This window comes from Xyrauchen texanus, chromosome 16 (assembly GCF_025860055.1).
Source record: "Xyrauchen texanus isolate HMW12.3.18 chromosome 16, RBS_HiC_50CHRs, whole genome shotgun sequence".
Taxonomy (NCBI): Eukaryota; Metazoa; Chordata; class Actinopteri; order Cypriniformes; family Catostomidae; genus Xyrauchen; species Xyrauchen texanus.
The window spans coordinates 41,390,517-41,412,417 of NC_068291.1; the positions used below are offsets into that span (position 1 = coordinate 41,390,517).

The 21,901-nt window shown below is 38.4% G+C and overlaps 1 protein-coding gene and 1 pseudogene across 1 annotated transcript; both read right to left on the reverse strand.

Annotated features, from left to right (window-relative positions):
• Window positions 1-1,129: 1,129 nt before the first annotated feature.
• Window positions 1,130-10,497, reverse strand: LOC127656782 (pancreatic secretory granule membrane major glycoprotein GP2-like). Its single transcript, XM_052145244.1, has 9 exons — window positions 10,328-10,497; window positions 9,543-9,631; window positions 9,347-9,451; window positions 7,378-7,538; window positions 6,931-7,066; window positions 6,218-6,312; window positions 2,735-2,903; window positions 1,483-1,597; window positions 1,130-1,348 (listed from the first exon to the last, which is right to left on the reverse strand). Exons 1-9 carry the CDS (start codon window positions 10,401-10,403, stop codon window positions 1,176-1,178), a joined length of 1,119 nt encoding a protein of 372 aa, XP_052001204.1. The 5' UTR covers window positions 10,404-10,497; the 3' UTR covers window positions 1,130-1,175.
• Window positions 10,498-12,725: 2,228 nt separating this feature from the next.
• On the reverse strand, window positions 12,726-21,871 carry LOC127656783 (E3 ubiquitin-protein ligase SHPRH-like; annotated as a pseudogene).
• Between the last annotated feature and the right edge of the window lie 30 nt (window positions 21,872-21,901).

The window sequence follows — 21,901 nt, forward strand, 5'->3', positions numbered from 1 at the left end:
ACACACACACACACACACACACACACACACACACACACACACGGTTGGGGAGTAACGGAATACATGCAACCGAATTATGTATTTAAAATACTAAATATTAGTAACTGTATTCTAATACAGTTACAGTTTAAATCATTGTTATTTAGAATACAGTCACATTCAAAAAGTATTTTGATAACTGAAGAGATTACTTTGCTTTTTATTGTCATTTGTTTCATTTAATATTTAGTCCTTTCAGATGGAAAACATTTATACATATCAATGATGCGATCCAAACTGCATTTAAACAGCAGTGAAACACTTTCATATGATGTGTTACATTCATACGAGCAGACAGAGAACTTTGAAGTAAGTTTGCAGCAGAAGAAATAGAAAAAACCTTGTGTAAATTGTCAGCTTTATGCTAAGCTAAAATGCTATTTCTAGCCATTTTACATGCACATGTTACCAGACACGATCATATTTATTTATCAAGAAAATTCACGTTGGATCATAATTTCATTTGTCTAGTAAGACCTTTGATATTAGGGCAAAAATGTTATTCTTGATGATTATTTTTGTATTGTTTTCCTGTAAAAATATCAAAAAATGTGATTGAGCTTGTTTTAGAAACAACACTGCATAAGATATTTGGGTTTTACAGAGAATGTATTTTTAACATGTGTATTTTGTCTTACAGAGTTTTTATAGTCAAAACAAGTGAAAAAAATCTACCAATGCTGAAAAGTAATCCAAAGTATTTAGATTACATTACTGACCTTGAGTAATCTAACGGAATACATTACAAATTACATTTTACAGCATGTATTCTGTAATCTGTAGTGGAATACATTTCAAAAGTAACACTCCCAACCCTGATTATATAGTATTATATCATATTTTAAGTGTGGCTTAAATGCCCAAATACTTTTTGGGGCCTCTGTATGTTGTAAGAGATCCCATGAGTGGTCTACCATAGCTATACATTAATATTTTTTCATAGCAAGCTTTCAGGAATAAAAAAATGATTTCATTGTTTTATTACTTTATTTTATAATAAAAAGCAAAGAAGGAATACTAACATAAAATGCATTACAGCTTAGAAAACACTTTCAAACGGAGCATTTTTCATAAAAAACTGTGTGTGTATGTGCATGCGTATGGATATGGAGTTATACAGTAGCCTATATCAAAGGTTAGCTGGCCACCTCGGAGACATGGTGGATGTTGGAGAGGGTGAGCTGGGCCTCTTGAGCGGGATACGAGTTCCTGCTCTGCAGCCAAAGTTTCCCAAAAACCGCAGTGACGAGAATCAGGACAAACAGAAGACCGCCCAGCACAAACGTCTCGACAGAGGGCATATATGCATCTGAAGTGGAGATGTACAAGACGACATTCAAAAATGGGTCTGACCACAGTCATAATTTGGACTTTTATATTTTTCACTCGCTGGTCAAACACAAACAAGCAAAGATCACATGCACAAGAGTGTCAAAGACTTACTCTGACTAGTGTCCTCTATGCTCGCTTTCAGCCTTCTGATTGGTCCATATGAGACCGTGTGAGAAGATGCAATATTCCTTCGTGTCCGTACTGACGTATCTTCAACAGAGCAGTTCTGTGATGTAAAGACGGGTAAATGAGCGTGTTTGACATCAAAAGCAGAGAATAATCAAATAATTGCAAGACGTTTATTTTTTGCATTGTTAGATTTTTTGAATAAGATGACTTTTGAAAGTTATCAGCGTATTATTACTATGCTAAAAATGTAACTTTTATTTTTTTTAAGTGCTAGTCCACCCAGAAATGAAAATTCTGCCATCATTTACTCACCCTCGTGTCATTCGAAATCCATACGATTTGTTTTCTTACGTGGAACATAAAAGGAGACTTTTAGAGGAATGTCCAGACTTCTCTTTTCCATAAAATAAAAGTGTTTGCTGAAAAACTGGCAAGGTGCAAAAAGGAATAACGACTTGAGTTTCATACTGTTTCTCACACAATGTTATCGTATATCTTCAGAAGACTTGGAGAACTAGGTCGCGAGTACAAGCGGCTGAAATGGGCTTCTCCCTTAGAGATAGGGTGAGGAGCTCAGTCATCCGTGAGGAGCTCGGAGTAGAGCCGCTGCTCCTTTGCGTCGAAAGGAGTCAGTTGAGGTGGTTTGGGCATCTGGTAAGGATGCCCCCTGGCTGCCTCCCTAGGGAGGTGTTTCAGGCACGTCCAGCTGGGAGGAGGCCTCGGGGAAGACCCAGGATTAGGTGGAGAGATTACATCTCCACACTGGCCTGGGAAGGCCTCGGGGTCCCCCAGTAAGAGCTGGTTAATGTGGCTCGGGATAGGGAAGTTTGGGGCCCCCTGCTGGAGCAGCTGCCCCCGTGACCCGACTTAAGATAAGCGGTTGAAGATGGATGGATGGACTTGGAATATGGCCACTTTTATGGTGATTTTGAATTGACAAACTCTATTGTTGTAAAGAAAAGAGCAGTTGGGATGTTGCTAAATATCTCCTTTTGTGTTCCATTGAAGAAAAAAAAATATACATATTTGGAATGACATGATGGTAAATAATGAATAAATAGTGCCAAAATTTTCATTTTTGGGTGAATTATCCCAGTAAGAACACTGAAAAATACTGAATCAAACAACATTTTCTTTAATGCTCTAGTGTGCATTAAATATTTGATATTAAAAAAATTTCCGTCGACAATTTTGATGTTCATGCAGAGGTTTGTAGGCATCAATGGGGACTTACAGGTTGGCACACCCCTTCTGTGTTATGACATATCTGGACATTGCAGTGGAGGAACACATCTGTGTAGGAGCTGCCAACAAACTTGAACATTTGGATCCTAAACAGAGCCTCTGGACCTTGTCCGTTCTTCATCACGGCTAGCGTCTGGTCATTCGATAACACTGGGCAGCTGATTTGAAGGGAAACGATGGTAAGTATTATATTTGTTCTCTAGTAGGGCTACAACCACCATAGACATCCACAGGTGTTCCTCCCAAATATTTAGATTAGCGGTCAACCACTACAGGTTTTTCAATGGCCATTTGTGTTTACAGCCTTGTCCTCAAGGGAATGATATGTCTTGTTCATAGAAACTACAACGTTTCAGATTTGTCCTTGCTGAAAGCATTGAAACTCTTTGTGTTGTCAAGGACAGGCACAGCTGTTAAACTGAAATGCATACGGCCTCAGACTGCCGTCACATGACTAAGGCTGCATTTGTCATCAGCTCCCCTAGCAACAGTTTCGACGACGTGTCTCAACAACATCCTTTGACACTGTTGGTGATAATTATCATTGAATGAAGTATTTAAAACACAAGCAAAGGACTAATGAAGCAGTGAATGAGAGTATCTTACACGGAGGACAATGGAGGGGAGATAATAAGCTAAATTTGTTTTTAAATCACTATAATGGCCAGTAGGCAAACATTTACCATGGTAACCATAGTTTCGACATGAATATCTTGTAAGCACTACAATGAATAATGCTACGATAAAACTGGTCAATTGTTATTAGCCACAAAAATCATTCTGAGCATATCTCACACTGTTTAAATGAGATTTCATACGAGTTTATTTTGGTAAAAGTAGCTGCAGTTTTTTATACAAAGGCCATGTCATAACATTCATCTCACATATATGAAAACTGCATTTCTGTATTAAAGATATGAGTTTTCTGGCTTTAAAGGAATATTCTGGGTTCAATAGAAGTTCAGCTCAATTTACGGCATTTGTGGCATAATGTTGATTTACAACAAAAAATTTAGACTGGTTTTATTTTATATATCGAGGTTTCAGTAAGACACTTATAAATGAAGTGAATGGGGGCCAATCTGTAAACGTTAAAATCCTCACTGTTTCAAAAGTATTGCCAAAAGATGTAAACGATATGCACAGGTAACATGATTTTAGTGTGGTAAAATCACTTACTAACCTTTTCTGTGTGAAGTTAAAAACAATTTTACAACTTCGTTGCCATGATGCTGTAACGATTTAAATCCAAGAATGGTTGTCCACCGCAAACACAACGATTTAAACTTTACAGCTCAAATAATTCAAGTTTTAACAGAAGAATGAATCATTTTATTAAATTATAAGCTTCACATCTCTGCCTTTAAACCCACCAAAAATTGGCCCCGTTCACTTCCATTCTAAGTAACCTCAATCAGTGGCGTCTCAGGCTCATTATTTCTGGTGGGGCACAAACAATCACTTAACCTAACATGTCAGGGGTTGCATTAACCGAAATTTCTCCGACAAAATTTTAAACTATTTTAACCTCTCTCTCTCTCTCTCTCTCTCTCTTTCTCACACACACACACACGTTTATTCCCTGGTATTAGGATTGGTAAAAATGCTTATTAACAGCCCTTTACACTTGGTAATATGCAACACTTTTGACCAATTGTGTTCATATTTTCAAGAGAGGGTCTCGGTTTCATTACTGCATGCATCAGTAAGTCAGTGTGTTAATATATAGGCTAAATATAAGAAGACTTTTATCCCTACTGCAATTTAAATTTTAAGATAAGTTAAGATATATGTTACAGGTCTCCTACAACAGTGTCTTTTTTATTATTTATTTAATAATTATTTTTGTTTGTTGTATTGTTTGTTTGAGCCACTGTCTAAAGACAATTTTCTTTAAAACAACCAGTGAGTGACAGTTCTGCAGACGGAAACACCTTGTTGATGAGAGAGGTAAACAGAGAATGGCCAGACTGGTTTGAGCTGACAGAAAGGCTACGGTAACTCAGATAACCACTCTGTACAATTGTAGTGAGCAGAACAGCATCTCAGAATGCACAACACATTGAACCTTGAGACGAATGGACTACAACAGCAGACCACCACATTGCGAACTTTATTAGGACCATAGTGTTCCTAATAAAGTTCTCAGTGAGTGTATGCCTGTCCACTGTAATGTACAGTACCGGTATATGCCTTAATGGATGCTAAACCCTTGAATGTAGCCCAAGTACTTGTAAAATTTCGGTTATGGTTAGGCCTGTCATGACAACTATTTTTGCTGAACTTTTGCCCCCCCCCATATTTATACCATGATCAATGGAAACATGTAAATGCTTCACACTGCAACCCCAATAATGTTCAAGAGAAATCTACGCTCTTGCATTCCTTCTTATGTAAACAAACATGCATGTAAATACAATGGGCAATATCGAGGTCATGTCCATATATCGTATGATAAGTCGATAACGTAATTATCGTGACAGGCCTAGTCATGATCTATAATTATCCATTTTCATTTTCTAACTCAGTGAGTCAGAGTGGCTGAAAGTTTTTTCTAGCACAACCTCTGAACATGATACCACACATACAAACATCCCTAATCATTTAATCACAGCACAAAACGGCACTAAAACGTGCACAACTAGGTCAATAAGCTCAAGTAACCGTGAAAGCAAACCAGATATAAACAAATCAAAGGCTGAGCAGACTTGCATGAACAGAATTACAAAACTAATCAAAATGAAAGACTTTTAATATTTTGCAGTTATTGTAATCTAACACAAAACAATGCATCAACAACACCTCAAAGCAATGGCATACAAAGAATTGAAATGAGCGATGCACTTGAACTAATCCAACCAGCAACACATTGGATTAAAATTAGCTTTTAAAACTTACAGATGAAGTTCAGTACGCAGGTCTGCATTCAAGAGCGGTAAATTTGGAGGACCATATAAGGTTGACATCCATATGATGAAAGCTTTTGATTGGCTAGGGGCAGAGGCAAACGTGCCCCTCACACGATCATTGAACACTTGTTGCACCTAATATATACTACTATAAATTATACATTATACGTAATACTGGGGGCAGTGGTGGCTCAGTGGTTGAGGCTCAGGGTCACTGACCAGAAGAGCGGGGGTTCAAGCCCCAGCACCACCAAGATGCCACCATTGTGTCCTTGAGTAAGGCACTTAACTCCAAGTTGCTCCGGGGGGATTGTCCCTGTAATAAGTGCACTGTAAGTCGCTTTGGATAAAAGCGTCTGCCAAATGCATAAATGTAAATGTAGAGACACTACTGAATAGGATGTAGAAAATCAAGGTTCACCAGGGCTGTGACCAAAACTAAAGTCTTTTGGCTATTTACAAAAACCAAAAAAAAAATCCCCATCATCAACACAAGCAATAAAATTGCATTCAAACCATTTTATGGGGTCTTTAGCAAACGCTGATTGATTATGTCCACAGACCTTTCCTTGATGAAGGTGTATTGAATGTTGCTGTATGGGTCATTGGTCGGTGTGGCCCAGCATCTCGCCACTCTTAGAAACAGATTAGCTGGAATCTGCCAGATGAGAGTTCAGAAAGCTTTTTCAGTAATAAACAAATATTTAAATAGAATGGAACAAAACAACAAAATGAAGAGTGATAGAATGATTTGTCAAATGATACATAGTGCAATAGAACAATATATAGAGCGATAGAATGATAAATGGAATGAGACATAGTGAAAGAACAATGGATGGATGGACGGACAGAATGATAGATAGATAGATAGATAAACAGAAAGATAGACAGATAGAACAATAGAGACAGACAGAGAAACAGACAGAACAATAGATAGATATATAGACAGATAGACAGAACAATACAGTATAGATAGATAGACAGACCAATAGAGAGACAGACCGACCAAGACAGACAGACCAATAGACAGACAGACAGACCAATAGACAGGCAGAACGATAGATAGGCAGAGAGAATGACAGACAGACAGATACACAGATATGCAGACAGACAGATACTTAATTTGTCTTGAAGGCAGACAGCATTTACCACATGTAAAAAATCCACAGACATTCACTCTAAACAATTTTTTGATGCTACATCCAAAGAAAATGCGGCTTTCACGAAAGCTCTTAACAGCATGTGTGTAATGTCATCTATTCTTTTCAACACAAACCATGTAAACTTTGACATAGATGTTGTCCTCAAGTGTGAGAGAAGGAACAGTGGTCCATTTATCCAGGAACTCTTCATCTTTATAGAGCAGCATGGAGACTGAGAAATTTCCATCCTCTGTATTGAGAGTAATTGTCCTACGAGGGCAAAGAATGTTAAAAAGGGTCATTGAAGGGGCTGAAATCTCGCTCAATGAATACTGATTGACACTCTTGAGTTAGATCCCGGGGCAGTCTTTTGTTACTTTTAGCATCCGTTTTAGCGTTTACATACAAACTAACAATTAGTGGGACTCAGCCTTTTATAAGCTTGGAAAAATAGTGATAATTAAACCCATTACTATATGAGGAGTGCTGCGGTCCCAGACTAACTGAGCTTTGAAGCAAAATAACACATGCATTAAGACTGACAAGAGTTGGCGGTGATGTAATAATGGGTTAAAGCTCACCTGACATCTACTCGGATCAAATTTTCTCCATTCTGCTGCTGGACCATGTAGTTTACGGGGTATCGACAGCCAAATGTGATGTTGACGTAACTTCTGGTGATAACGTCTGTGTCATTGTTACGAATTGTGTTGGTGAACATGATGTGTGTATCATCCGATACCTGGGAAAAAACAGAAAAATTAAAAACAGCCTTATATTTAAAGATTACATAATCACCAATGATGCAGGATGAATACTGTTTGTTAGCCAATTTAAAGTTAGTTTAAATGGACCTTTTCGGACCTGGGTAGCGCAGCGAGTATTGACACTGACTACCACCCTTGGAGTCATGAGTTTGAATCCAGGGCATGCTGAGTGAGTCCAGCCAGGTCTCCTTAGCAACCAAATTGGCCCGGTTGCTAGGGAGGGTAGAGTCACATGGGGTAACCTCCTCGTGGTCACTATAATGTTGTTTGTGTGGTGAGTTGTGCGTGGATGCCGCAGAGAATAGCATGAAGCCTCCACAAACGCTACGTCTCCGCTGTAACGCACTCAACAAGCCACGTGATAAGATGCGGGGATTAACGGTCTCACGCTCTGCGCTTACAGCTTCACAAATACACATCAGCTTTGCAACAATAATACATTAGCTTCACCAACATTCTCTGGACCCAGAGTCTCTCTGACCCTTGGCCTGGTTCCTTTTATGCCGCTCTCTTGTCTTGACAAACTTAATTTTTTTATACAATTTGTCTGTCCAACTTCAATCTTAATAATAACCCTACAGTAAAAAAAAAAACTTGTATTTGATATTCAAGAGCCAATAAAAGGTAACAAAGGAAACAACTTGCTATTGAAGGGGCCAAACTGCCCCCTACCACAACCGGTACGACAAACTTTATTGCCGATTTATTCCTCTTACCATTACAAACACACCTCCTTATTCACGCTTAGTCTAGACTCTAGAGAAAATCTTCACAGCATTGTGGTCTTGTCTACAAAAGCTAAACAGAGTTAACATTAACTTTTAATCTATACTGCACGTATCCAAAGCAGGAAACTGCCATTCTGGCACAAATTCTCAAATGCAGCTGATTTCAACAACCAATGACTTTCTGTTCCAACATTGTCTTATAAAAAAACGCCCTACATTCAACAGACAAGTATGAAAAAACCTTGTAAAAGTAATAAAGGCAGAGAAGGAGGGATTTTGTCCCTTCTCAAAGCTGCGTTAACCTTTTGCGGGCTTTACAAGAAATACCCTGGTGAAGCCTGAGAAAGGCTCTCAATGCTACTCGCAGTCTCAAGTACAGATTTATGCCGTGCCAGAGTGAAGCTTGTCCTCTAGACTGTGCTACCACTGTTTGAGACGAGCTGCATAGAGCAGTATAAAGTACGGCACTGAATTATGGTCAGCCTATTCACCGTAGCTGAAAACACAGTGATCATTTCCATATAAATCAGGATAATTTAGAGCCGCATGGCTGTTTGCCCTCCCCTCTGTGCTCTGAAAAGACTCTAGACAGCCAATTTGGAGAGAAAGTAACAACGCCGTGCATCTGCATATATTGTAGAAATGTAAATGAAGAAAAAGACCCCTAAAAAGAAAATCAAACCCTCACTGTTTTCATACATTACGATGCACATAATTATGAGCATGCTAATGTCATGCATTTAATTCTCGTTGTTTGGCAGAAGATTTGCATATGCAATGGAAGCAGCACGTGGTCACCTTTCTATCTATGAAGGCATAGGAACATTTCCTAGCCAAGTCTAACAGCAAAAGACACCCAATTTGTAGTTTGTCTCAATGGAACAAGTGTTTACAACTTTTTCAAGAGTCTTTAGTGTTCTGACATCAATTTGGTATGTTTATCCAGTTTTAGTGACCTAGAATTCGTTTTCTGAGGTGGTTTTATGGTAATACACAGATTTAATCACAACATATTCTTTCAGTCTTGTTGAGGACAAACAGTATTTCAAGATTACCATATTGGTGCCGCAATCCGTGAGGTTTGTCTTTATGCTGAATATGTAGTCATTGCCGACCTCAACACCTCGACATTCGGGATCGTTCAGGTGCAAATCCCAAATCTTGAGATCAGTGAAAACAGATGATCAATTTCAATAGAAGGATTTATTGCTTATAATTGAGTTTTCTGTGAAATAAATGGCACAAACTTACTTTAACAGGTGGATCTTTGCTCAGGAAAAAAACACTTGGAATGATCACTTGCATCTGTTCATTGGTGCAAATGACAGTCTCATTGAGTTCTACATGAAAAATCAAACAAAAATCAATGTATATTTGTAGAGCAGTCAAAAGGAACATACTATAGACTATATAGGTGTCCAAACCAAACTATGTTCAATGTACCTTATAACAGAATTAATACTAGACAAGACCGAAGAACAACATTTGCATGGTTATAATTAAGGTTATATGGTGGTATGTTATTGCAAGCACTTGCAATTGTACTGATCGAATATTGTCTCTAATAAAGTGTTTGTAAAAGACTTAAATATGAATAATGTTTTAAAATGTATACAAAAATGTAGCTATACATATAAAGAAATAATTAGAAATACACAATAAAGATTATATATATATATATATATATATAAACTGGTGAAATCCTTCCAAAACCAAAATAAAACATTAGACTTTAAATAAAATGCCATGTACGAGTAATTGTTTTACTGAAATTTGCAACATGTATATCCCCAAACGAATAGTCAGAATATGTTAAATTAAAATGAAATATAGATAACTGCAATGATGGATGCTTTAAGGATTCAAAAGAAAAATAAAGCATGGGAGACAGCAGTACTTAAATTACCAAATTACTACCAATATATAGGCTATATCTCAAAACGGTATAAATGCAACAGTCAAAAAGTGTTGTTTTCTAATAATAAGAAAACTGTGGAATTGAGTGTTTTTATGTGCAGGTGTCTAATCAGACTCACCCTCTTCTTCAGTCGGCACAGCAGAGGTGACTGTCCACATTGAGAGCAATGTCAGTGCCAAAATGGCAGGTCCCATCTTTAAAGCGAATGCTCACTGGCTTCTCTCCTAAAATATAGTTCCCAATGGTCCTTTTCGGCCCTTCCCTTGCCTCTAGATCTTCTCCGTTATCACCTCGACTAGCTGTCAGAGCCAGACGTAGTACTCGCACTCTCTTCAGTTCTTCGAAACGCAGCGCTAATGAAGTGGGAACCTCCAATAGCTTTTGAACTACACCAATGAGATTCCACAAATGAATAGGACAAGCTGGGGGCAGTCCAAGATAACAACATCCAACTAGACTTTGGGCAAAAGCTGATAAAATTACTACTGACAACCCACTTAGAAGACAGCGCACTACGCGGTCTTAGTGCGTTGGTCGACAAGGAGTTTGTTTGTCATGCAAATGGAACAGATGTACAGGGGTGGCTACTTGTTTTATCTGACTCTTTTGTCTGGATGGGGTTTTAAAGGGCATGGCAAAGTCTTTACTGTTTCGGGAACCCCAATGACAGTACTGAATATAAATCCCGCCACACTAAGTCAAGGGCAGTCACTGACACCTTTGCCATGGAGTTGATGTCTTAAAGACTGTTTGGACAGAAGGAAAGGTCATGCCTTCAACCTTGTGAGGGAGATCTTGAGATGATAGGTGCAAAACTTAAAACAAAACAATTATGCCATTGAAATTAATGGCTGAATGTGTGAATTTCAGGGCACTTTCAATAAGCATTTCCCTTTTGAAAGGGAAACCTTGAGAAATAGATTTTTCATATAGCAAATTGCGGACATATAAACTGAAATCTTCCATATATAGCGCTTACATTAGTAAACAAAAAATATTGATTTGGTTCATTTTCCCTCTTTGTTGCAATCTATAAATTTTTATTGCGATATTCTGTTAAAAATCAATGAAAGCGGGGCCTGGGTAGATCAGCGAGTATTGATATTGACTACCCCTGGAGTCGCGAGTTTGAATCCAGGGTGTGTTGAGTGACTCCAGCCAGGTCTCCTAAGCAACCAATTTGGCCCAGTTGCTAGGGAGGGTAGTCACATGGGGTAACATCCTCGTGGTCATGATTAGTGGTTCTCGCTCTCAATGGGCGTGCGGTAAGTTGTGTGTGGATCGCGGAGAGTAGCATGAACCTCCACATGCTGTGAGTCTCCGCTGTGTCATGTACAGCAAGCATTATGATAAGATGCGCAGATTGACAGTCTCAGAAGGCAACTGGGACTTGTCCTCCGCCACCATGAGGACATAGTAAGTAGTGGGAATTGGGCATGCCAAATTGGGGAGAAAAGGGGCTAAAAAAATAAATGGCTTGTTACACAAATGTAAACTGAAAAATCCAATAATAACACTTTCTGTATATTAATGAACAGAGAAGATTTGTTGGGTGATTGTCTCTCTCATTTGACATCTCTTAAGTTCATTTTTTCATTGAGATATTCAGTTAACTAATATAATGTAAAACACTGTATTTGGGTTATCACAAAATAGACTAATGAGAAAGACATCGCAAAGGTTTTTTTTAAGAGTGTGGTACTTCTATGACAAAGAAAGTGCTCTTTTTTTTCTTTCTTTACTTCTGGATTTACTTTTTACAAGCGCCCCTTTACAAGTGAGTTATACGGGCATTGAATCATGTGTCTTTTGTCTTGCAAATAGCACCAGCTTAATTGTTTTAAATGGTCTGCTACAACTTTCAGCAGACAGTCCACTGGATGGAGTGCTTGAACGGAAGGCACTCGGACAAAGCTTTGTGCCATAAAGTTAAACAATTTCCTTCCTAAGCATCATGGAAAAAAGTACGTTTTACACCATTAACACCAAAATAGTCTCTATACCAAAAGAAAACAGGACAAGAGTGTAATTCCTTCTTAAGACATCACAAGTTGTTCATCTATTTTGAAGAACTTTACAACAAAGATTTACAAATTGTGATCAATCTGATATTTCTGTGGGATTCTTATAAAACATTTGTGATGAGACAAATTGCACAAATGCTAAAGTTAAAACCAATCCACTGTACAGAATATTGCAAAAGTATTCTTATTTTTCAGCACAGCTTATTTGACTATTAAAGCATAAAAAAAATGACACAGACTTGAAACAAATCAATGAAACATTCTACTGCAGATAAAACAGGGATACACCGTTAAAGGATACCAACAACTCATTTTCTTTTCCACATTTAGAATAATGAATAAATGACACTATAGAACAGACCATAAAAAGGGGAATGTGTAAAGCAAACGTATAGTTTGTGCTAGACTAGAGTGAAGCGGCTGGTATTATTGTAGTGTTCACCATCACTGGCCTTTAGACTGACAGGTTAATTGTGTGTGTAGTATCAGAGTTTACTCAAGAGCCTTGCCGTCTTCTGTGAACAGCTCGGCCAGGTCTGCTACTGTAAATATGGAGGCCTCCGAATGCTTCATGGGTGTGGAGCTGTGACTGAGGAAAACGTTTGTTTTAAAATCTACAGAAAACCTGTCTACAGTTACCATTTATTAGGGCTGTCAAACAAGTAAAAATGTAATTAATCGGTAATACTTTACAATAAGGTTGTCGTTAACATTTGATATCATGAACTGATGTACTAATTATATAAAGACCCCATGAAATTCAAGCACAATATATGTTCCTGTGATGACGAATTTCCCACTGAAACACAAAGTTGTGGCTATTTAACCACATTAGAAAATGTGTATCATGAAGACACTTTCAAAAAGAAACAATTCCAGACACTTTTGTTTTTCTGGAAGAAAGAGACTCTTTTCAAAGTTTATTTTCAACTTTTAGGAGTTCACCTTAAAGCTAAAAGACACTGCCACAATTAAAAATCCCTTCCTTCTGAGCCTGAAACTCACCTTTTTTCTGCTGTTTTTAGCATGACTTGCATCCGCTCCTCAATGGTGGACTTTATCAGAAACCGATGAACTAAATGTGGGTCTGTAGAAAAGAAGGAATTAGAAATCAGTGCTTGTTAAGGTCACAAAGTCTCCATTCTAACATGAACGAGTGAGCTGATGCTCACTTGGTCTGGCCAATCCGGTGCACTCTACCAAAGGCTTGAAGCTCATGGGCGGGGTTTAGAATGGGCTCCACCAACAGCACGTGTGTCGCTTCAATGATGTTCAGGCCGTTTGAGCCCGTGTGAAGTGGCAGCAGTAGGATGTTGATCTTCTCTTCGTATTTGAAAGCACAGGTTCTCCTTATAAAGGAAACCACCAATTTTCATTTCACATATAATAAGTAAAATGGGGTGTTTATGGCTTGAAGATGGTTAAGAGCTGGACTAATAACCCAAAGTTTGTAGGTTCAAATCCCTTCAGTGGCTTGTTGCTTTTTAGAATGTGTTTGTATGAACACACACACACACACACACACACACACACACACACACAACAAATATTTTAAGGTGCCGATACCAAAAATTGTATCAACTATATAAGGCACACACACTTACTTTATGCTCCCAATGGGATATTTAATAAATAATCATGGCCGATTGTTGTTTGTATAAACAACAAGCCAACATGGTTGTTTTTTTCCCCCAATTTGGAATGCCCAATTCCCAATGCTCTCTAGGTCCTCATGGTAGCGTAGTGACTCGCCTCAATCCAGGTGGCGGAGGACAAATCTCAGTTGCCTCCGCGTCTGAGACAGTCAATCTGTGCATCTTATCACGTGCCTTGTTGAGCACGTTACCGCGGAAACCTAACGTGGGTGGAGGCTTCACGTGGCATCCATGCATAACTCATCACGTGCCCCACCGAGAGCGAGAACCACATTATAGCAACCACGAGGAGATTAACCCAACATGACTCTACCCACCCTAGCAACCGGGCTAATTGGTTGCTTAGGAAGCCTGACTGGAGTGACTCAGCATGCCCTGGATTCGAACTTGCGATTCCAGGTGTGGTAGACAGCGTCATTACTTGCTGAGCTACCGAGGCCCCATAACATGGTTGTTTATTAAATAATCGTAACAAAGTCAGTACAATCCATTTCCAATCACATTTTAGAGATGGAATGACCTGTATATAACATATTATAATTATTATATACCTATTGTAAAGCAATAAGCTGTAAGCAGTCAGGTTTTCAAGTTTATGCAAATTTGAGTAAATACTGCATAAAAAAGTGTTTATATCACTTTAGGAATTTTGTGTACATGTGCTTTGCTGCTGTTAAATTGTATTATGTATATTGGCATTTATATCACCATCCTGCTCTCTAGATATCAGTATCGGTCATTGAAAAACACATATCGGTCGACCACTACAAAATACCACCAACAGCTGAACTTTCATAATGGAACCAAAGTGTTGCTTAAACCACATTTTCCATCATAAAACAAACCTGAAATTTCCATGTTATTGTCGAAAAGGGCTTTTGCAATGATGTCCAGGACTCCCTGCCACTGAGAAACGAGAAGTAAACGTAAGGTCAAAGGTTAAGAGCTGTAGTCTGGTGTTTGATGTAGTAACACATTTAATGAGCGTTACCGTGGAGAACATAAGAGACTTGGCTCCCGGCTCGGTCATCTGGATTTTCTTTAGGACTCAAACCACAGCTTCGACCTTCGTGGAGTTGCTACCCTACAGGGTAAAGAGATTACAGAGATACATTCATGGCGTCATACCATAAATCATTTATGATCTGCTTTAAAATGTCATGTCAGTGTTATTTTGTAGTAAATAATTTGAGTAAAAAAAATTTCAGGATTTCTTTCTATTAGGCAAGTACAAAACTGTAAATCAATTCTTCACCTTCACAGGGATGTCCTGGCCCTGGTCTGCGCTCTGAGTTGTAAAGACATATGAGATCTCCGAATGTGATTTGTTTTGTCAGCATATGGCGCACTTTATAGCTCTCCGTCGATTACCGACACTGTACTGCTCCACGATGATGGAAATACACTCGTTACAGAAACAGTGTCCACAGGTCAGTACGGCCCACTGCCAACCAAAAACACATACAGGTCGCATTCAGAGTAACATAGATACCTTTGGCAAATTCACATTTTCTGTAGAGTTTTTACTTTACCTCCTGACCCAGCAGGCGAGCGCAGATAGGACATGGTTCTGGATTCAGGCTGCCTGTGGACTTATCCTGTGACTGAAACAATGGATAATGAATACATTAACTACATCATCAAGTGGGATGGTTTAATTTATCAATATATACGTCAGGTAGCATTTATCTATACAAATACTACAGGTAAACAGTGTCTTAAAGGTAACATCATGAAAAACAGCTGGTTCTTTCTCTTCGGAATTAAAATGAGTTTGATGTACAGTACACCTGGACCATTTATGAACACTAAGCTGCAAAAATGGGTCATTATGAATTCATCATGGTATTGACATCACAACCTTGAGCACATATCAAATATACTTGGTTATTAACAACCTGGTGGGGTAATGGTCTCACATTTTACATTGAAACTGGTTAGCCAATCATAACACAGGCCATTATGTTGGCTTGACAAAAGCCAACAAACTGTTATTCTACAGACATGTTTTAGGTTTTTGCTATGACTTTTCTAACTAATCAGAAGTTTTTGCACTGCGGGCGATCAAATATCCCCAAAATCCCATTGACTTACATTCACGGAATGTTCAAATGGGCCGAGATCATTCAAAAATAAAAAGAATATTCAAAAAATTCAAAAATTCTAACATAAACAAGGTCTTTAATCTGCTATAGAACTTTTTCACACTCCGTGTTTTGGAACGTGTAAGTAAATGTTTGCAGGGTAAACTTCGACAGCGGTGAATGGGAGATCACAGAAAATATTATTTTCACATACCCATTTGCTCCAAGAGCAAAAGAAAAAAATCTACCATTACGTTTGAATGACTTGCCAGAAGAGGAGAAAATTAGAGAGCTTTGGATTAAGCAAAAAACTAATTCCAGCTGGAATTAACAGCTGGTTGCCTTTGCACATAAGAATACCTGCCCGCTCCTGTATCAGCAGTTCACGTACACGGCTCAGCGCATGGCATGATTGAAGTGGGACCCCTAGTGTCGCTTCTCCGACACAACGTGGAGATACGTATGTAACCTCCGTTCCCCGATGGAGGGAACGAGACGTTGTGTCTTCCCCGCCACGTCACTGATCCGAGCCACTGTTGTGGCCGGACCATTTCCGCCTCCTCAGAAAAATCCTGAATGAACTCCCGTATTCGCCCCGCTTAAATGCCCGTATGTCCGGGGGCAGGATATGCAAATACCATCTGCCAACTTCTCATTGGCCTTTTTTCATAGAACAGAGGTATATATCGGTGCTCAAGAGAGACCCCTAGTGTCGCTTCTCTGACACATCTCGTTCCTTCCATCGGGGAACGGAGGTTACATACGTAACCTAGACATTTTACAACTTCGTTACCATGTTGACATAACGGCATAAACACTAAAACTCAATTATGACCATATACTAAATAAAAGCTGAAATATAAAATTTTTTACAAATGAATTAATAAAAGTAAATAAATAAAAATGAAGCCTTTTTAGAACAAATATATAAACATCAACAAAAGGATAAACATATCATATATATATTTTTTTGCTACAAAACCACGACATACATTAGCATGATATTAATTTATTCTGGCTTTCTCACCTTCCAAACTTCTCTGTACAGGTGTTGCACTGACACACCAACTATTAACAGATGCGAGACGCAAAGCCATTTCTGCAGCCTGAAAAAAAGAGAGAGACTGAATTACTAGTAGAAAAAAATAATTTCTTAGAAGCTTTACCAAATAATACTATTCTGTCTGTGCTATCTCTGGGATAAAAGGAAAACATGATAAATATTTCTATGCTCAAACATTGATTTGATTACCTTGGCTGTGGCGCTCTCCACCATTTGAGCTTCAACCAAACACACGTGCCTTACCATTCTACAGCCACTAGAGGGCTCGGTATGGCCATGTAGCGCTTCTGGTTGCAGAATCGGCGGCCATCTTTGCTATTGCTGTGAGGGATGTCGACGTAATTGAGCTCAGTGCCAACACGTCATACGTGGTGATGATGACATCTTGCTCAGCCAGAATATGGGGCTGTATAAAACCGTGTCTCTTCACACCCTGATACACCTGAAAAGAAAGTTAAACTAAAGTAACAACTGCTAGTTAGCGTTAGCTAGTTTCAGCCACGAATGGCTATTTTTGAAGGATTTTTGAAGTGAACTATTGTCAAAATACAAATCCCCAAACTGATTTGTATTTTGTGTTCACCAAAATTTCTCTCTTGTAACAGGGAGGCTTTTTTCTATCTTCAAAAGACTGACTATAGCACAAACAAAAAGCCTTATAGGGTGGGTACATATTTTCTTTATGTGGTTCCGGTTCAAGGTGTCGTACTTGTACATGGTTCCTAGATAAGTAAAAATGGCATTCACTGACACACCTTTCCCAACCTTAATTTCTTTAATCACTGTCAACAGCATCTCATGAAAAGCTAAAAAGGAGAAAATGCACATTTATTTAGAATGAATGCTTTCAGACTTGATGGGAAAAAATACAACTTCATGTAACATTTGCTTGGATTTCGAGAGTGCAAGTAAAGAAAAGAGTTTGTTGGATAACAAATGTTGGTGCAAACTTTCTCACCTGGATAGGTGATCTTCTCCTTGAGTCTCACCTCATGTTTAATCGTTCTTTGTCTTTCTAATTGAGGTGGAGGGACAAAGTAATTCACAGATCGTCCCTAGACAGAACAGAAACACATGACTTAAATAACAGCAGTTTTTGAAAGGTGCAACAAAATATGTTATTCTCCCTTGCAATTTAATATTCTGTGAACTATTATGCACATATTTCAAGATTTCAAGTGTGGTCGCAAACGTACCACAGGTAAAGTGAGAGCACCATGCTCTAGGTTTTGCCGGGTATTAAATAGAATTAAGGCCAGTACTTCTACGGTTTTCCCAAGTCCCATCTCATCAGCAAGGATTCACCCAGGCCAGTCCACTCCAGCCAGGGGAAACTCTCGGATCAAGCTATGAGGGAGGCCAGGGCAATAAAAACCATGAACATAGAGGCTGATCAATTATTACAGTTGTGCTGTGGTATTCTAAACATTTTTTTAAGAAAATTAATCTTACCATCCAGTGTGAGGATTGTAAAAAAGTTTTTTGCCACAAATTGTGACAACTTCTCTCCAAAGAAAATGCAACCTTTGCTCTGTACGAGAAAAATAAAACACTGAAATTTGTGAAATAATTTAGAGACAGATCCGGACCTTTCAAGCTGATGTTTTTATACTTCTCAGCCTCCAGTTGACTGCCTGGCTCTGATAGGGTCTCAGCACTGAGATGAGTCCTGGATGTTGGACATCAAAGCTCTGCTCCGCTGCCTCTGTCTGGTGGAGGTGCCTGACATAAACATACAGCTCCTCAACATTTTGACGCTCTAGATCATTGTCATATTCTTCCTCTTCGTTTCCAATCACCTCTATCAAAACAGGAAAAATATATAGAAATATATAGAATATCGATATAAGGAATGTTTGCAATATCTTTAAAATTCATTAAATCACTAAGCCCAGAGGCATAGCTGCATCATGGGGTCTACTAAGCCCATTGATGGTGCTGCGCAACGGGGCCCACCATGGCCCAAAGATGGAGCTGCGCTATGGGGCTTTTGTACTGAGCCCAGAGATGGAGCTGCGCCACAGGGCCCACTGTACTGATACCAGAAATGGAGCTGCGCCACAGAGACCACTGTACTGGGCCCAGAGATGGAGCTGCGCCACTGGGCCTACTGTACTACCTCGTGTCTTAAAAATACAAATACTTTTAAACCCTCCAGCCAGCTAGACTTCCATTGTAGGTATATTACTTGCCATTAATTTTAACAAAATAGCTGAATATAACAGAATTTAACAGCCTGACTTCCTACTAAAGTAGTAACATTTGCGATATTTGTTTGCAATTGTGTACACCCTGCTAAAAGAAAAGATTACCTGGGATGATGAAGTTGTAGATGAATTCCATTAATTTCTGCAAAAGTTGATTGGCTTTTCTTATGCGCCCATTTCCTTAACTGAGGAATTCTGGTCCAGCCCCGACTCAAATAGAAAAACTTTTGTTTGGGAAATTAGACTTGGTCACAAATGTATCACTTAAGCTAGACAGTTGCAAGCTGTACATTACTAAATTTTGATGATTTTGAAATACACACCTTCAAAGATCCATTTCCTGGCATGTGGCACAGTTTAATAATCTTCCGCTTCTGAAGCCAATCCAGATCCTCCAGCAATAATCCACCAAGGTAACAATCAAAAGGCACAGGGATGATGGGATCCCTGCTGACCTTGTCACCCAGCTCATTACAATTAAAACTCAAACTTAGTCTGGCACCAGTTTGCTGGAGGTATAAGGCCTCATCTCCAAACTCAATTGGAATCTTTGGATAAAGGTTAAACTCTCCATTCCACCCTGCAGAGATACAATGGAACTAAAGTTGTTACTTTGTCATTATTAAGACAAAACCGTTACATTCACGTCACGCAACGTTCTGCAACAATGTATCGTTACACAATTGACGCGGAATGATTGATGCTGCAGTTAAATTTAAACATTTCAGACTCCTATAGCTTTCAATTCCAGACATTTGTGTTAAAAAAAAACAATTGATATGAGAGACCGACGTTACTGAACAAACATATTTTGCTTGCAATCTATAAATATACCTATTTATATTAAGCAAGATCTTAACTCCACTGAAATTATATATGGGGAATGTAAGTGTAAATTAATAAGCATACAATATTGCCATTCATATTACAATAATTCAACCAGACGATAACTGTCAAAATACCACCTTATCTTAAGCCACAAATGTACTTTTTTTGCCAGGACCTGGTATGTCCTCTTGTCAGCAGCAATGTAACCATATCAAATAACTTTAAAAAGCTTAAAACCCGTAAGACTTATTCATGCGTTTATATGCCATATTTAAAATACAGGAAATTACGTCAGGCTGCAACAATACAAAAGATATTTTAGCTTTTTAAAATTAGATGGCGCGAAAAGTCTCGTATTCACGTTCACGGCCTTGGCACGTGGTACATGCTACATTTATCAGCGCTACAACTGGGTGGACCAATCACAGTCGTGATTATTCAATAAGGATCGTTTGTTTTATTTATTTAGCTTCAACACATTACTTTTTAGAATACAAAAGTCTCCAGAGACAAAACGTCCTCAGAGGAAACAATAGTGATGACAACATGACTTCATAACCTATGACAAAAAACTTGGGATATGACATGTGAGTTATGGACATATTTTGTGGTTATTGGAGCATGAACAATTAGCTTTTGCTTGTGTCCCATGAAAGAAAAAAATATAGGAGTTTGAAATTAGATTTTTTTTGTGCAATTTATTTATACTAAATCATGGAACCGATGGTTATACAGTTATATCTGTAAACAACTAGGTTTATTGGTTTGACATTTTAATTTAAGGTGCACTCAGTAATTTTTTTCCTCATTAAAAAAGTTGAACCCTTGTGCAACCTTCGGGACATTATTTACATTTTCCATCATTTTGGCTGTTAATGCCAACAGCATAAATTTGGCCAAAGGTGTGTATTTTATGGGGAATTTTGATATGTCAACCTCAGTTCCTTTAATATATCTCTAATACACAGTGTACACAAAATAGTTACACTTAAGATCTTACGGACAAAAATGTCCCCATTGAAACCCATTAAAGCAATATTTGATCCCAGTGTCATTAAAGCATAACATCATGTATTATATGATATTATGGTTTCATTCCGGAGCCCTGGCTTCAAAATGTAAATGTTTAATATGTTCCACCAGATGGCGCTATCTTTCTCATGTTTAGCATATGGAGCAAATGCGTGCTTTTTTCCTTTTTTCCTTTTTGTTTCAGAAGACATGGATTAAGCCCTTGAGTCTTATTGTCTTGATTAGTTTTATGCTGCCTTTATGTGATTTTTGGAGCTTCAAAGTTTTGGTCACCATTCACTTATTTTGGACCTACAGAGCTGAGATATTCTTCTAAAAATCTTCATTTGTGTTCTGCAGATGAAAGAAAGTCACATCTGGGATGGCATGAGGGTGAGTAAACGATAAGAGAATTACATTTTTTGGGTGAGCTGTTTCTTTAAAGATGTGGTCACCCTCAAAGATGAATTCTTGAGAAGCCAGTAAATCATAGTAATGTACAACCCTGTTTGCTCATTACACAGCGCTCTCAATATTTGTTGTTCGTCATTCGTTTTGCATGTCATTTGTTGCTCTCCAACTCTTAAAATATATTTCTTTGGTTTGTTAAGCTGCAGATTTAGAAATTATTTAGAAAATTTTATCCAAAAGAATTTACAGGACACTAATTACAAGGTCAAACCTACTGAAATAGCTTGTGGTGCCTTCTCAAGGGCACATTGGTGATAGTTTATGACATGCTTCACACCTACAAACATTTGATGATCTTTAACCTGTGGAAGTTGAGCATTTAGATTACACCGTCTTTTTTGAATGCATT

Coding starts and splice junctions, on each gene's coding strand:
- LOC127656782 (XM_052145244.1), bottom strand. CDS start 10,403: ATGGGACCTGCCATTTTGGCACTGACATTGCTCTCAATGTGGACAGTC. Junction 6,313..6,930: donor TCTATGTCAAAGTTTACATG/GTTTGTGTTGAA, acceptor CTCATCTGGCAG/ATTCCAGCTAATCTGTTTCT. Junction 1,598..2,734: donor CAGAAGGGGTGTGCCAACCT/GTAAGTCCCCAT, acceptor TTTACATCACAG/AACTGCTCTGTTGAAGATAC.